At 38.2% G+C, this 17,184-nt stretch overlaps 1 protein-coding gene across 5 annotated transcripts in view; it reads right to left on the bottom strand.

Annotated features, from left to right (window-relative positions):
- AP3S1 (adaptor related protein complex 3 subunit sigma 1) overlaps nt 1–17,184 on the bottom strand; it is a 72,785-nt gene that overhangs the window by 40,076 nt on the left and 15,525 nt on the right. For all 5 annotated transcript variants that reach the window (XM_027076871.2, XM_027076870.2, XM_053219924.1 and 2 more), the window contains exons 2-3: nt 7,694–7,785; nt 5,707–5,818 (exon numbers count right to left, since the gene is read on the bottom strand). In XM_027076871.2, coding sequence (XP_026932672.1) covers nt 5,707–5,818; nt 7,694–7,785 — 204 coding nt within the window. The remainder of the gene's footprint in view (nt 1–5,706; nt 5,819–7,693; nt 7,786–17,184) is intronic.

Genomic DNA, 17,184 nt, shown 5'->3' with positions numbered 1-17,184 from the left:
TCGAGCCCCACATAGGGCTCTGTGCTGACAGCCGAGTCTGCTTTGGATTCTGTGTCTCCCCCTCTTTCTGTCCCACCCCTGCTTGTGCTCTCTCTCTCTCAAAAACAAATTTTTAAAAAATGGAAACAAAAAAAAAGAGCAAGAATGTCTGCTATGATCACTTTGTGGCTTCATGGAACTCAGACACCCACCTCTTTCTCAAAACCTAGTTTAAAATTATGGATCAAGAGTAATTTGGCATATGAAATGCTCCATTTAACACTTGTTCTTTTTTTTCTTCCATTATTAACAGTATTTGATACCAAAAGCCTTAATCTGGCCACTTTTACTGTTCTTAAACTTTGGAACTCAGAATTACTGCCAAAGTTTTTTGCTTTGGTTAATTTCTCATTACCCTATCGTACTAACTAGATCTCTAAGCATGCCCCCTTTGTGCTGACTGCAAAACCATGAAACTTATTTGGCACAAAAAAACTTCTTTTTTACATGCAGCTTTCTCCAATTGACTACCATGTGGCCTACACCATGCCCCTATGTTTTTGCCCTGTCTGGGGCCAAGAAAGAGAAAGAAAATGTATGTTCAGAGCACTCCTTCATGATAATCTTACTCCAGCACAATTATTTGTAGCAGTTACATTTGTTTATTGTGCAGTTAGTTTTAACTATCACAAACAAAAGGTACAAAAATCTCAAGTGTATACACAGCTTCATGACTTTCGCCAATGGAATCAGTGCTCAGATAAAAAAAATAAATAAACAAAATAAAATATCACTAGCACGTAGCAACTAAATTTTATTTTTGTAGCAAACTCCTTGTGCCCCTCCCCTGCTCATGCTCTGTCCCAAAATAAGTAAGCAAACATTTTTGAAAAATTAAAAAAGAAAAAAAAAAGAACAAACACAAAGGCTCTGAGGTGGAGGCATGGCTGGTGTTATTTGAGAAACAGCAAGCTGGCCACAGGGGCTGGAGCAAAAGGGAGAAAGAGAGAAGATGAAGTAGGAGAAGCAGAAGGGTACGGGGAGAGGAGTCAGAGCCTGTGGGGCCTCATGGGTCAATCGTAAGGAATCTGGATTTTACTCGGAGCTAGAAGGAAAGCCACCGGAGAATTCAGAATGTAAGAGGTGACCTATTTCAACAGTATCGCCAGCTGTTTTGCTAAGAAAAGATGAAACAGAAAAGACAGTGGAAGCAGGAAGAACATCAGGAACCTATGTTAACAGTCTAGGCAAGAGCCAACGGAGGCCTGGACCGGCGTGGTGGCCATGCAGATAGTGCGTGGTCACATTCTGTGTCTCCTACGGGACTTGCCGAAGAAGAGGTCAGAGAGACCAGGCGACTGAAATGAAGCACCTCTAGGGGCAGGTGAAAAGCAGGCGAGTGCAGTGTCCCAGAAGCCAGGTTAGCAAGCAAAGAATCTTAATCAAATAAAGGAGGACTGATGAGAACCTCTGGATTTAGCAACAACAGAGCTGAAAACCTGAATGGAGTATGTTTAGAAAGAGTGAAGAAGAGAAGAAAAATCTGAAACCGTGTGTGCTGACACCTTGTTTAAGGCACTCTGACAGAAAGGGAGGGAAAGACAGGGGGCAGTGGCTGAAGGGGGAAGTAGGGGTAGGACTTCTTTCAAGATGGGAGAACGTACTAGAGCTGGTGGGAATGACTGGGGAGAGAGAGGGAGAAGTGCTAGAGCCAGGGGAGGAGACTGCTTCGTGGCTGGGTGAGCTGGTCCTAGGCAGGAGCATGGGGAGCTCCTCCCTCACAGGAGAGAAAGCAGAGTGCATGGGCCCAGATGTGGAGTCTATGGAAGTTCTCTTCTGATGGCTTCAGTTCTCTCAGTGAAGGAGGAAGCAAGACGCCAGAAGTGCCAGAGCTTTGACAAAGGAGAACCCACCAGTTGACCAGGAGTCTGGGAGGTGGAGGGATCAGGGAAATATGATTACTGGGTAGCATTAAGGACTCACCGAGGTTGGAGATCATAAATTTAAAGTGAGACCTGTAGCTTCACAGAGCTAGAACAAACAATCCTAAAATTTGTATGGAACCAGAAAAGACCCCAAATAGCCAAAGCAATCTTGAAAAAGAGAAACAAAGCTGGAGGCATCACAATCCCAGACTTCAAGCTATCTTACAAAACTGTAATCATCAAGACAGTACGGTACTGGCACAACAACAGACACTCAGATCAATGGAACAGAATAGAGAACCCAGAAACGGACCCACAAACGTATGGCCAACTAATCTTTGACAAAGCAGGAAAGAATATCCAATGGAATAAAGACGGTCTCTTCAGCAAATGATGCTGGGAAAACTGGACAGCAACATGCAGAAGAATGAACCTGGACCACTTTCTTACACCATGCACAAAAATAAACTAAAATGGATGAAAGACCTCAATATAAGACAGGAAGCCATCAAAATCCTCAAGGAGAAAGCAGGCAAAAACCTCTTTGATCTTGGCTGCAGCAACTTCTTACTCAACATGTCTCCAGAGGCAAGGGAAACCAAAGCAAACATGAACTATTGGGACCTCACCAAAATAAAAAGCTTCTGCACAACGAAGGAAACAATCAGCAAAACTAAAAGGCAACTGACGGAATGGGAACAGATATTTGCAAACGACATATCAAAGGAGTAGTATCCAAAATCTATAAAGAACTCATCAAACTCAACACCCAAAAAACAAATAATCCAGCGAAGAAATGGGCAAAAGACATGAATAGACACTTCTCCAAAGAAGACAACATCCAGATGGCCAACCGACACATAAAAAATGCTCAACATCACTCATCATCAGGGAAACAGAAATCAAAACCACAATGAGATACCACCTTACATCTGTCAGAATGGCTACCATTAACAACTCAGGCAACAACAGATGTTGATGAGGATGTGGACAAAGAGGAACGCTTTTGCACTACTGGTGGGAATGCAAACTGGTGCAAGCCACTCTGGAAAACAGTATGGAGGTTCCTCAAAAAATTAAAATTAGAACTACCCTACAATCCAGCAATTGCACTACTAGGTATTTATCCAAGGGATACAGGTGTGCTGTTTTGAAGGGACACATGCACCCCAATGTTTATAGCAGCACTATCAACAATAGCCAAAGTATGGAAAGAGCCCAAATGTCCATCGATGGATGAATGGATAAAGAAGATGTGGTACATAGATACAATGGAGTATTACTCGGTGATCAAAAAGAATGAAATCTTGCCACTTGCAACTACGTGGATGGAACTGGAGGGTATTAGGCTAAGTGAAATTAGTCAGTCAGAGAAAGACAATTATCATATGACTTTGCTCATGAGGACTTTAAGACACAGAACAGATGAACGTAAGGGAAGGGAAACAAAAATAATATAAAAACAGGGAGGGGGTACAACACATAAGAGACTCATAAATATCGAGAACAAACTGAGTGTTGCTGGAGGGGATGTGGGAGAGGGAGGGTGGGCTAAATGGGTAAGGGGCACTAAGGAATCTACTCCTGAAATCACTGTCACACTATATGCTAACTAACTTGGATGTAAATTAAAAAAATGAAATGAAATGAAAATAAGAGCAGCTGTGGGGTCTAGCCCCCACTCCAGCACTGACTTCTGCTTTCAGTGGGGATACAGGTGAGGAGCCACCATTCTTTTAAAAAAAAATTTTTTTTTAATGTTTATTTATTTTTGAGAGGGAGAGAGACACAGAGTGCAAGCAGGGGAAGGGGAGACAGAGAGAGAGAGAGAGAGAGAGAGAAAGGGAGGGAGAAGAGAGAGGGAGAGACAGAATCCGAAGCAGGCTCCAGGCTCCAAGCTGTCAGCACAGAGCCCAAAGCAGGGCTGGAATTCATGAACCATGAGATCATGCTCTAGCCAGAGACAGACACTTAACTGATGGAGACACCCAGGTGCCCCAGGGATCCACCATTCTGAACTTTATTGTACTAGGCACCTGATGGGTACTTTCAGTGGGGAATAAACCACTTTTTACTCTTTTAGATCTTTCTTCTCATATATATACCTCTGTATTTCTAAAAAATATACCCATATTCTGTTCTTTCTCGAAAAAAAAAAGTGAGACCTGTGGAATGGCTATGTTTGTTTTTTTTCTACAAGTACATTCAGACATTTGGCTACAAAGAAGGAGCTAAGTGTATACCAGACTATGATTTATCACGACTGACCATGGAATTGAAGCGGGATAAGGAATATAAGACATCAGGAAGATGGACAGTAAAAAAAAAAAAAAAAAAAAAGCTAAGATTCAAAAGACTGAAGGTCCCAACAGACTCAAGGAATTATTGCATTAATAGAAACTGTGATATGGAGAAAGGTGGTAGACAGAGGGGAAACTGAAATGGAGATTATGGAGAATGGCAGTTTGGACAAAAACAAGGTCTAGAAATGAACACCAGGTGCAGCAGAGGGCAAAAGTTCAATGAAAGGGAATACTAGTCTGAAGACACTAGGGTACAGGGAGAATTATCCACATGAATACTGAATAATGAAATCACCAAGAATTAGAACACAAGTAGTACCAGTGACTGCCAGTGAGCTAAGAGTAAAATATTTAGGAGACCCCATGGGTCTGCCATTTCTGCATATAATATAAGCAGAGGTACAGACTGCTATTTTTGTGGACTATCTTTTTAAGCAAGCCTGTATAAGAAAACAGCCCCAGAAAATAGAGAGTATTTCTCTCCAAAGCAACAGGTAGTTTATCTATACCCATGGAAGATATTCTTTTCCTCCAGGACATGGGCCGACATGATTAGTGTGCAGTATAAAAGATTCCAGTTCCTCTTCTATAACTCAATCCACTGTTTGTACAGGTATCATCTGGCCCTCTTAACGTCACCCTTTGGCAACTTTGGAGATTGGCGTGGGGATCCAGTGTAAGCAAATGCTGTTACTATGTCTACTGTTTGTGTTGTTAGGAATAAGTCCTTTGTTTCTAATCCAGAAGTCTCCTGTCCTCTGCCGGCATCCACGACACTGTGGTAGTGAACTTGGTAGCTTGCAAGTAGGGTAGAATCTCAGACCTTTGAAAGTTTTTGATAAAATCCCCAACAAATAGGAGGTGGGGATGAGAGGTTACTCAAACAGGATGGGCAGAGAAGGTGGTATAGTTTACAAACAAGAAATAAAGTTTGGAGGCATTTTAAACAAGAGAATGGTCTGGAAAAAGCAACAAGAAGCAAAGAAAACACTAGCAGGCTCAGCAGTATGAAGAGAAGAGAGCAGGACTGTTATTATTTGAGAGGGTTACAGGTAGTGTCAGCAGGGAAGCCAGATGTAATTTATTACAGGAAAAAAGTGAAGGCAACATTAACAAAGAGGTTGAAGATACAGAGGAATGTGCTTATGACTGACCTTGAGTTCCAGGGACATTAAGAAAGATTTTCAGGAGGCAGGGAGGGGTGGGTTTGGGGATCAGATCTGGATACACATGGTAAGAGATCAGGAATCGTGGGCTTCTTGCATGACTTACGTTAACAGGAAAAAAGGGCATGATTAAATTAATTGTGATTAGTCTTAATCTGATTAAATTTACCCATGTGTTTTAGCACCCTTAGTCCCCATTTCACTCATCTAATATCTACTATGCAACAATTTATTTCTTACCAAACAGAACATCATTTTAGAAAATTTAGAGCATACAAGTTTTAAAATATATAAATGCCAAAAATGGTATTAAGACAATAAGTGTTAACTTACTTGAATTAGATCTAAAATGCCAAGTTCACTTTCTGAAGAATCCACACAGAAGACAAAGTATAATGTTGCATAATGTCTATAAATCAGTTTGTTGTCAGATCCTCCAATTAACCTAAATGACAAAACAAAACCAAAAAATGGAATGGTATAGGGATAAAATGAAACACATTTTCATTAGCTCAAGCAAACTGACAATGTGTTTAAAACCCTTTATAAAATGTCTGGGCATAGCATTCAAGTGAACTTGGGAGACTAAGTAAATTATCGTGGCTGTTTTCTTCAGAGATAATAAGTAAAAGAAGCTGGTGCTTAATTTTAGTTCATTAATTCATTAAGCTATCTACTGAGTACCTACCATTTGCCAGGTACTGAGGGGGTAAGAAACAATAAACAAATAAGAAAAAATGATCAGAGTAGAAAACACTACAAAGAGATTCAAAATAGGGGGATACCATATTGATGGATTTGCTACTTAAGATGGATTCTTAAGAGTGACATTAAGAGGCCGAGAGGGGCTGCTGGGTAGCTCAGCTGGTTAAGCTGAGTGATACGTTGAGCGTCTGACTCTTGATTTTGGCTCGGGTCATGGTCTCACACCTCCTGGGATCCAGCCCCATGCTGGGCTCTACGTTGACAGACAGACGGAGCCTGCTTGGGATGCTCCCTCTCCCTCTCTCTCTGCCCCTCCCCTGCTCATGCTCCCTCACTCTCTCGGAAAAAAAAAAAAAAAAAAAGTAAGTTTATAAATTGTAAATGTGTATTTGCAAAATTTAACTGGAGCATGATATACCCTTTTAAGAAATTCAAGTAAACTTTCTACATGATTAAAAAATAATTTATGATCAACAAAGAATGAATTTTTTATTATCCAAACTCTTTTTCATAATATAAATCATACACATTAAAATACAGAAAAGTGTGGGTTTCTCTGACTAATCTCTGATTATTCATAATGGGGCTCAGCTAGTTTAGTGTTTGAATTGTCAATGAGGAAATATTAAGAAATTGATTATATAAACACTAGAGGGAACATTTATAAAGCTATTTTGAGAACACACTGCTTTCATGGAATCTATTAATTTAAAAGTATTTATAATAGTTGGCAAGATAATTATAACTGATTTTTATTTATTCATTTTAAAAAACAGAAAACTGTATTAGCTGAATTCTATCTATATACATATGCCTATATATAGATACATATACATTCACACTGATATATATGCGAAAAGCAGACTTCAGGCTTGTTTACAATAATAAGATAAAGAATGTAATCTAAATTTCTATGAACAGGTCCATTTACCTAGGCTGTTCTAAATGTGCTTATATGCTTTTCAAAATATTAAGTGAAAACAAGTAACATGCAAACAAGCATACCTAGTGTGATCCCATAAGTAAAAGTTTTGGGGGGTTTTTTTTGTTTGTTTTTTAATGTTTCTTTATTTTTGAGAGAGAGAGACAGAGTGTGAGCAGGGAAGGGGCAGAGAGAGAGGGAGACACAGAATCTAAAGCAGGCTCCAGGCTCTGAGCTGTCAGCACAGAGCCCAAAGTGGGCTCGAATTCACGGACCACAAGATCATGACCTGAGCAGAAGCTGGATGCTTAACCAACTGAGCCACCCACGCATCCCATAAGATTTTACTTTTATATGTTAGTCATAAAAAACTTAATTTTCTAGAAGGATACACAAGAAATCAAGAAAGACTAAAGTCAGGAAAGGGAAACTTAGTTTATAATTTTACATGTCCCTGCAACGTGTGAATTGTTGCCATGACCTTTATATAAAATGACTCCACAAAAATTTTTAAAAAAACAACAAAGACTGCATATCTTCAAAAAATTCAAGTTAGATTTACAGCTAACATAGGTGGTAATCTCCTAATCCAATTCATAAAAAGTAGGAAATTTTTACCATTAACCAATTAAACAGCATATATTTTAATCATATAGCCAAAGATTAGAAATATTCATGAAATGCTTTACTTACAATCCTCCTTCTAGGAAATTACAAACATTTTCATCTCTCTTAGATACCAAATGGAATGTCTCCCTGATGATTTGCTGTTGTGTATCTTCACTCTGAGAAAGAATAATTCATACATGTTAGGATTAAATTTCTAGGTTTAACAGCATTTTAAGAATTAAAAAAAAAGTAAAAGGCAGTAATATCTCTCAGGGACATTAACCTAAGGAGCAGTCCTTGGAGAGCTAACATCACATCTCATAGAAACAAAATCCACCATTTTCTGATGAAAAACAAAAAGGAAAAAACAAAACAAAACCAACATTTTACAGTTTGGTACTATAATAAAACTAACATTTCTAAGTTTCAAAAACCAAGAAGAAAAATATTAGATGAATTAAAGACACTAGTAAAAGGGATACTAGGTATTAACCAGTCAAAGCCCATTGTTTTACAAATGAGTAAACTGAAACAGAGAGGGAAAATTATAAATAATTCATGTACCTGATCTATATTTTATTGGAAGAAAAACACAGTAGTTTAGAGCTTCCAATTGTTTAAATGCAAACTGAGATGAATTCATCCATATTAGTCATGTAAGCACAGCCTAAAACCAAGATTTGGCTCAAAAGATTTTAAATTCACCAAGCAATTCACATCCCAGTAAAAAAGAGCCAGCTCTCAAACACTGCAATAGAAAACGGGGGAAAATCACAAATAGGAACTTCACAGGAAAGGAAATATGATGGTCCATAAATAAATGAAAAGAAGTTAAAATGTAACAAAGTGAAATACAAATTAAAGTACAAGGAAATAACTCCACATGCACCACAGTAGCCAAGCATAAAAGTCTGTCAGTACCAAATGTGGGACCAAAGAAACTCATCACACCAAGTGGGAGGGTAAATGGCATAATCACCTGAGAAAACAGTTTTATAGTCCAGCATTTCCACTTCTAGATACTATACTAAACCATATGAAATCATTGTTTTTGAAGATCAAAAACAAAGCAGTGTTGGCAATTACATATACACAATAAACTCTTAACCTGTGTAGCAAAAGACATGTAGATGTTCATCAAAGCACTGTAATGACCAAAAAAACCCTGAAATTACCCAAATGTCCACCAATTCCAGAATGGATAAATTATGGTACGTTCACACAATGGAATCCTATAACAAGAACACTTCTTTTTTTATTTAAAAAAAATTTTTTTTTAATGTTTATTTATTTTTGAGAGACAGAGAGAAAGGCAGAGTGCGAATAGGCGAGGAGCAGAGAGAGAGGGAGACACAGTCGGAAGCAGGCTCCAGGCTCCGAACTGTCAGCACAGAGCTTGACGTGGGGCTCGGACCCAGGAACCATGAGATCATGACCTGAGCCGAAGCCGGCACTTAACCAACAAAGACCCCCAGGCACCCCAAGAAGCAAAACGTAAAGAAATAAATTATACCCATCATATGAAGGATTGTCAAAAACTTAATGTGGAAAAGGGCCTTCCCTTTATCTGAGCTCGGGTTACCATAACAAAATACCACAGACTCAGTGGCTTTAACAGAAATTTATTTTTTCATTATTGTGGAAACTAGTGATTCAAGATCAAAGTGCCAGCATTAAAACAAACAAAAAATGCTGGCATAGTTGATTTCTGGTGAGTGCTCTCTTCCTGGCTTGAAGACAGTTTTTCATAGGGGCCTCACATGATAGGGAAAGAGAACAGGAACGAGCTCTCTGGGGTCTCCTCTTATAAGCGCACTAGTATCACGAGGGCCCCACCTCATGACTTAATCTAGACCTAAGTATCTCCCAAAGCCCCAACACCAAATACCATCAAATTGGGGGTTAGGGCTTCAATATATGAATTTGGGAGGCAGAGGGACAGAATTCAGTCTATAGCAGGGGGAAGAAAGCAAATACCAGAATGACATGTAATCATTCCACTAATATAAATTCCAAAAAAATGCGAAACTAAATAATAATATTTTATTTAGTGACACACATATAGGTAACAAAAATAAAACTATAAAGAAAATCAAGTGAATGATTATCATGTTTCAAAGGATTGGTTTTATAAAGACTGTATTCTTTAACCACATTGCAATTGGATAATATAATCAATAACTAAAAGGATTTTAGGGCGCCTGGCTGGCTCAGTAAGAAGAGCATATGACTTTTTACAATTCTTTTTTAACATTTATTCATTTTTGAGAGACAGAGCATGAGCAGGGGAGGGGCAGAGAGAGAGAGGGAGACACAGAATCCGAAGCAGGTTCCAGGCTCTGAGCTGTCAGCACAGAGCCTGACGGGGGGCAGAAGAGCATGTGACTATTGATCTTGGGGTCGTGAGTTTGAGCCCCACATTGGGTGTAGAGATTACTTAAATAAATTTTAAAAAAATATTAAAAGAATGGTTTTTTTTGTTTTTTTTTTTAACGTTTATTTATTTTTGAGACAGAGAGAGACCGAGCATAAACAGGGGAGGGGCAGAGAGAGAGGGAGACACAGAATCCGAAACAGGCTCCAGGCTCCAAGCTGTCAGCACGGAGCCCGACGCGGGGCTCGAACTCACGGACCGCGAGATCGTGACCTGAGCCGAAGTCGGACGCTCAACTGACAGAGCCACCCAGGCGCCCCAAAAGAATGTTTTTTAAAAATCACAAACAGGCGTTCAAATTGGAAAGAAGTAGAATTTCTATTCACAGATGACATCTGTGAAAGACTTATCATATGTCTACAAAACTCAAAAGAATCCATAAAAAACTATTAAAGTTAATAAAAAAAATCTACCAAAGTTCAAGATACAAAATTAACACTCAAAAATCAGCTGTATTTCTATACACTAGCAATATATAATCCAAAAGGGAGACCTAGTTACAGATGCTGCAGAAATTTAATAGATAATAAATTAGTATGATGAAGATCTTAAGCCAATAAATTTAAAAATCTAAGATGAAGTGGCAAAAAATGCCTTCAAAAAATTAGTAAAACACTCCAAAGGAGAAATAGAAAAACTTTATTAATCCTATTATCATAAAGAGAATAAACAGTAATTTAAAAGAGCTCTACCAAAAATAAACCAAGCCCTGATGACTTTAACACCAAGTTTGACCAATGATTCAAGAGACAGATCATCCCAATTTAACACAACTCTCCAGAGCACAAAGAATTAACATCCTCAATTCATTTTTATGAGGTTAACATGACACAAAATGAGACAAGAAATGTATGAGAAATGAACACTGCAGGCCAATCTCACTGAAGACCAGAGATACAAAAATTAATTTTTAAAAAAACTAACATAACATGACCCAAATAAACGTGTTTATCCTGGTGATGCAAGGTTGATTTAATATTAGAAAACATATTGATGTAATTTTCTATATTAACAGATTTAGGGAGAAAAAATAGGTCATTTCAATGGGTGAAGAAAAAGCATCTGATAAAATAACATCAACTCTTGAATTAAAAAGAAAACTCTTAGTAAATTAAAAAAAAAGAGAGAGAACTTCCTCTAATTAAGACTATCCTATCAAACACCTTTTGCAAACATAGTCACGAAGACAATGTTTACAGGGTCTCTCTTTTAAGATCAGAAGCAAGATAACTAACAATGGTTTTCCTATTCAGCACCATACCAGCTGTCATCAGTATCAGAAAAACAAGAAAAATAAAAGATAAAAGAATTTGAAATTCAGAAAGAAAGAAAACTGTCATTCAAAGACCACAAGATTTTCCATGTAGAAAATCTAACACAGCTTACACAAAAGTGTTGAAACTAATAGATATAACAAGACATAGCCAGCACATAAAATTCTATTGCAATTCTAAATTTCTCCAACTATCAGTTGGAAAGTATAATTAAAAAAGATACCACATACAATACCATCAAAAAAATATGAAGTGTGTAGGAATAAATGAAACAAAACATGCAAGACTACTATGGAGAAAATATAAAACTTTACTGAAAAAAATTAAAAAGGAGCCAAATAAATGGAGAAATGTACAGTGATTACAGAATGAATGATTCAACATTAAGAAGATGTTCTATATCTCCAAAATGCTCCAAAGGGTCAAGGTAATTCTAATGAAAATCCCGAGAGAGACAGAGACAGAGACAGAGACAGAGACAGAGAGAGAGAGAGAGAGAGAAAGAGAGAGAGAAAGAGAGAGAGAGAGACTGAGGGAAACTTGAAAACCTGAATCTGATTCCAAAACATATATATTAGATCAGAAGACAAGAATGACAAGACACTCTCAAGTAGAATGTTAAGAGGACGTGCTGAGCAGGTAAGAATTATTATAAAGTCACAGTAATTAAGATAACATGATATTGGTACAGAAATAGGGAAAGTGACTAATGGAACTGAACCTTAAACACACCCATGCAAATATAAGGTAATTTAATTTAAAACGAAGTAGGCACTGTAGATCAACAGAGAAAGACATTTCCATGAATTGTGCCAGAGTCAGTTGTTTTCATTGTTTTATTATAATGAACTTTGACCTCTTACATTACGCTAAAAAAAAAATCACTCCCAGGTTGGTTAAAAATGAATGTCAATGCTCAAGCTACAAAAGCTTTGAAGACGTAATCAGAAAACACCTATATGACTTTGTAATAGTACCAAACTTTTAAGTAAGACACAAATTAAGGCTAACCATAAGAAAAAGACCAGTCGGGGAAGGGAAGAGGGGGGGTAACAAGAAAGAAAAAAAAAAGACTGACAAATTTGATATTTGATATCAAAAGCAAGCATGCCTAATGTTCAGAAGACACCAGAAAAAGAAAGGAGAGCTACAAACACAAAGAATATAGCCACAATACATAAAAACGACAAAGGAATAATACCCAGTATATATAAAAAACACTTAGATGTCAATAAGAAAAACATCTCAACATAAAAATGACTTAGCAAAACAGAAGACTTAGGAAACCATCAAAAAAAGGAAACTAAAATGGTAAATAAACTATGAAAGATATTCAACTTCATACAGGGGAAAAGGAAAAAAAAACTTATAATTAAACCTATAATGACAACATTAAGTACTCATGCTATCAGGGAAGATATATATAAATATGTCTAACAATATGAAGTGTGGCAAGAATACGGAGCAACAAAGCACCAATACTGCTAAAAGAACTGTAAGCTGATACAACCACTTCTGGAAACAGACCAGCACTACCTCGTAAAGTTGAACATGAACAGACCCAACTCCTAGTTATACCCTAAGGAGTTTCAAAAAGACATCTATAAGAACGCTTAGAGCAGCAGCACTGTTTGTAATAGCAAAAACAATTACAAAGTAAAATGTCCATCCGTGCAAAATGTAGAAATAAGCTGTGTTTTAGTCTTGCACGGAATACTACATAGCAATGAAAATGAATGACCAAACACCAGTAATGATGTTAGAAATGTTGAATTAAAAAAAAAAAAATTCAAGTCACAGAAGACTATGAATACTATGATTCTGTTTTTTAAAAGCTCAAAAACACGTAAAACTAACCAGTGAACTGTTTGAGGGCAAAAACGTGGTAAAACAAAAATAGGAGAATGATTTTAAAAATTCAAGGTGGTGGTTATCTAAGTACAGGGGTAACGGGATAGAATGGGAGAGGTGCAGAAAGACTTCAAGGATACTGGTAATTTTTCTTGAAAGAGGATAGTGAACACACAGCAATTAGAGTAGCATTTCTTGTACCCTGTGGATATTTAATAGGCACATTTATGTTTCATCTATTCAATATTTCAGAAAAATATCAAAAAGAGTGAGGGAGGAAGAAAAATCACTGTAGAAGACCACTACCCTCTTCCTTTATCATCTCCATCACCTCCTCCTACTCTTCATCTAGAGCTAAACGGTGTCCTTTGAATGACCTGACTTATTCATGTAGCTTCAACCTTGTTAATCTCCCCTATCTTTTTTTGCTTGACAAATGTCTTTTTTTAATTTTTTTTTTTTTAGAGATCTCCCTAATCTTTAATTCTCCTACATCCCCAGTGCTTAAAAGAAGCCTATCTTCTTTTCTGAGTTGGTGACAGACAGATGTTTCCAGCTTGCAAACAGACATCTCCATTTATATTCCATAAAGTGATATTAAAACTTGTGAAAGACTTTCATAACTAACATACATTGTTATATTAGTTTCAGACGGAGGACATAGTGATTCGACAGGTCTATGCACTGGTTAATGTTCAGCACACTTAAGTGCAATCACCATCTGTCACCATTCAACATCCTTACGATGTTATTGCCTATATTCCCTCAGCTGTATTTTTCATCTCAATTTTCTCATCATTTTTCACAATGCATTTATTTTACCTAGAAGTCTGTACCTCTTAACAAAACCCATTTTTATTCCTATATTTCTTTTTTTAATTAACTTATTTAAAATTTTTTTAATGTTTATTTATTTTGGAGAGAGAGAGAGACAGACAGAGTGTGAGGCAGAGACACAGGGAGACACAAAATCCGAAGCAGGCTCCAGGCTCTGAGCTATCAGCACAGAGCCCGACACGGGGCTCGAACTCATGAACCACAAGATCATGACCTGAGCCAAAGTCGCAGGCTTAACCAACTGAGCCACCCAGGCGCCCCTCCTATATTTCTAATTTCAGTTAATAGCATTACCATTCATTTAGTCTCTTAAGTCAAAAATCTTGATGATTCCTTTTCTTTCACCTCCCAAGTCTTTCAGTCACCAAATCCTGTTAATTCAACCACAGAAACAACAGTAAACCTGGATTCGAAGATACTGTCTCAACTCACATTCTTCTTACCCAGGATACTCTAAGAACCACCTAGGGGCGCCTGGGTGGCTCAATTGGTCAAGTGTCCTACTCTTGGTTTTGGCTCACATCATGATTTTACACTTCCTGAGATCCAGCCCCATGTCGGGCTCTGCGCTGATGATGTGGAGCCTGTTTGGGATTCTCTCTCTCCCTCTCTCTCAAAATAAAATTAAAAAACAAAAACAAAAAAAAAAACCTTAAACATTCGCTCTGCCACCTGTCTCTCCACTCCAAACCACCCCACATATGCCACTAGAATTGCTTCCTAATAAACAGTATTTGTTCCATCCTTTTCTTAAAGTTGCCCAGTTTCCATCTGACCTAACATCCAAACTCCCTACCACGCCATACACAAAGCCTTCCAAAATCGAATCCAGATCTACTCTGAGCTTTCATCATCTATTTCTCCTCCCTACACAACCCACCTTCAACCACACTGAACTTCTCACCATTCACTCCCTTCCATTTTCCTACTCTCTCCCATTCTCTAACAACACCGTTTGAAGACTCAGATCAAATGTGATAACTTCTATGAAGTCTTTTCTTATTTTCCCAAGAAAAATTAGTTCCTTATTCCCCAGTGCTTCCTTTGTACTGTTTCTATTCCTATGATATACTTTTTAAGAAGTTTACCTATTTATTTTGAGAGAGAGAGAGAATGAGAATGAGAATCCCAAGCAGGTTCCACTCTGTCAGTGCAGAGCCCAACCCTGAGCTTGATCTCTCAAACCATGAGAACATGACCTGAGCCAAAATGACCTGAGCCAAAATCAGAGTCCGACACTTAACTGAGCCACCCAGATGACCCCTACAGCATACTTTTAATGGTGTGCTCAAATTTCCTTTGCAGCTGAGTTCTATTAGACTCTGACCCCTACAAATCTCTTTAAATCTGAAATGCTTAAGAGTGGCTGGCACAGAGTCACCAGTAAGAGTACACTGAATAAATGAATATCTAATGTAGAAGATGGGATCCACACCCATTTATATTGTCAGATACATGGGTTACGTTACATACTCAAAAAAAGGTGGGGGGAATAAAGTAAATGCAGGATGGCATAGTAGTTAAAGGTATGAGCTCTGTTCTAATTAAGAGACTAAATGCACAAAAACATCTATTTTGTTGCCTTGCCAAATCTCAGCTCAAACAATATCAAAATCTTCCCCCCGCCCCCCTGACACCTTTTTTTAAAGCCATAAATCACAAGGATGAGGAAAATAGGAAAGGAAGGCAAGGGCAACAAAATTTAGCAAGGGGCTAAATGAGTGGTCAAGCATTAAGTAAACCTCAGAAAATTTAATCCCAAATTGGTTACAGAGAAACCCAAGAGCTAACCCAATATGTATCACAAAATTAGCCAAAGCCTCAAGAATTGGTGCTTTTAGGTACTTCTGAAAGGGAAGATGAAAAGAGGAGTGTAAAATAATGAGCTTAAGAAGTAGAAGGACCCTAAATTCCCTTTTTCATCCTGAAGAAAAGTCTGTAAACTTATTTCAAGGAGCAGATAAAGCAAAGGGTCTTTGGAGAACAAGTGGTACTATGGTAGGCAGAATAATGCATTGCTCACCAAAGATGACAACTTCCTAATCCCTGGAAACTATGAATATATCCCCTTACATGACAAAGAGGACTTTACAGGTTTGATTAAAGTACAGACCTTGAGTTGGGGAGAATATCCAGATTATCTCATTACCTAATCTAATCACATGGCTCCTTAAAATCAGAGAACCGTTTTCCTGGGCTGTGGTCAGAGGGAGATGTGACTAGAGAGTAGTCAAAGAGATGCTATTCAGTTGGCTATGATGATGGAGGAAGAGGGTCATGAGCTGAGGAAGAGGCAGCCCGTGGGGGCTGGGAAAGGCAAAGAAATGGATTCTCCTCTAGTCTTCAGAAGGGGATGCAGTTCTGACGATACCCTGATTTTAGCCCAGTAAATCCCACGTCAGACTTATAGCTCACCAAACTGCGTGGTAAGAAGTTTGTATTGTTTTAAGCCACTAAGTTTGCGGTCATTTGTTAGAGCAGCAGTAAAAAGCAAATACAGGCATCATACTGAAAACAGGGAGTTGAGGAAAATGTACACATACCTAATGCTAGCCCTTTTTTCAATCAGGTCCCAGAATACCTGGGCCAGGCCTTCTTCACCCTGCAGGCAGGAGCCTGGCCCAAACTTCTCCAGAAACTCTACCTAAATCTAAAGAGAATGACACTGGAAGCTCTAACAATGGCGGAAACAGTTACCTGGTCACCAAAATATAGCTCCTTTACTTCCCAGACACACAAGTCAACAAAGATTTTCATACTCTCTTGAATTAAGGTTGACCCACACAAACTGGTTCTGGCCAGTGAAATGTGGCTGCCAGTGGTTTGCCAGAGCTGCCACAAGTGAAACACAACTGTCCCATCTCTTCCCAACTCTGCATTATGTGACACCATGTTGACAGCCTGAAACCTGGCCCTTATGGGAGTACTGACCCCACGCAGCAAATGCTACCACTTTTTCCTCCCAGGTGAGCTGGTTGTTAAAAATATGCCGTCCAAGCTTCACCCATAAAATTCCTGCACAATCTCCCATGTTAACTAGAAGCAGTTTCCTTTGATAAGCCCTTCCTCAAAAACAAAGAACAAACACAGAAGTTTCTAGCTGATCAGGTTCACCAATACTGGACTTTATGTGAAAAATGCACTTTTATTGTGTTAAAGCCACTAAGATTTGGGGAATT

Source organism: Acinonyx jubatus, chromosome A1 (genome assembly GCF_027475565.1).
Source record: "Acinonyx jubatus isolate Ajub_Pintada_27869175 chromosome A1, VMU_Ajub_asm_v1.0, whole genome shotgun sequence".
NCBI lineage: Eukaryota > Metazoa > Chordata > Mammalia > Carnivora > Felidae > Acinonyx > Acinonyx jubatus.
Note: the sequence above shows the minus strand (reverse complement) of the source record. Positions and strands in the feature narration are given on the sequence as shown.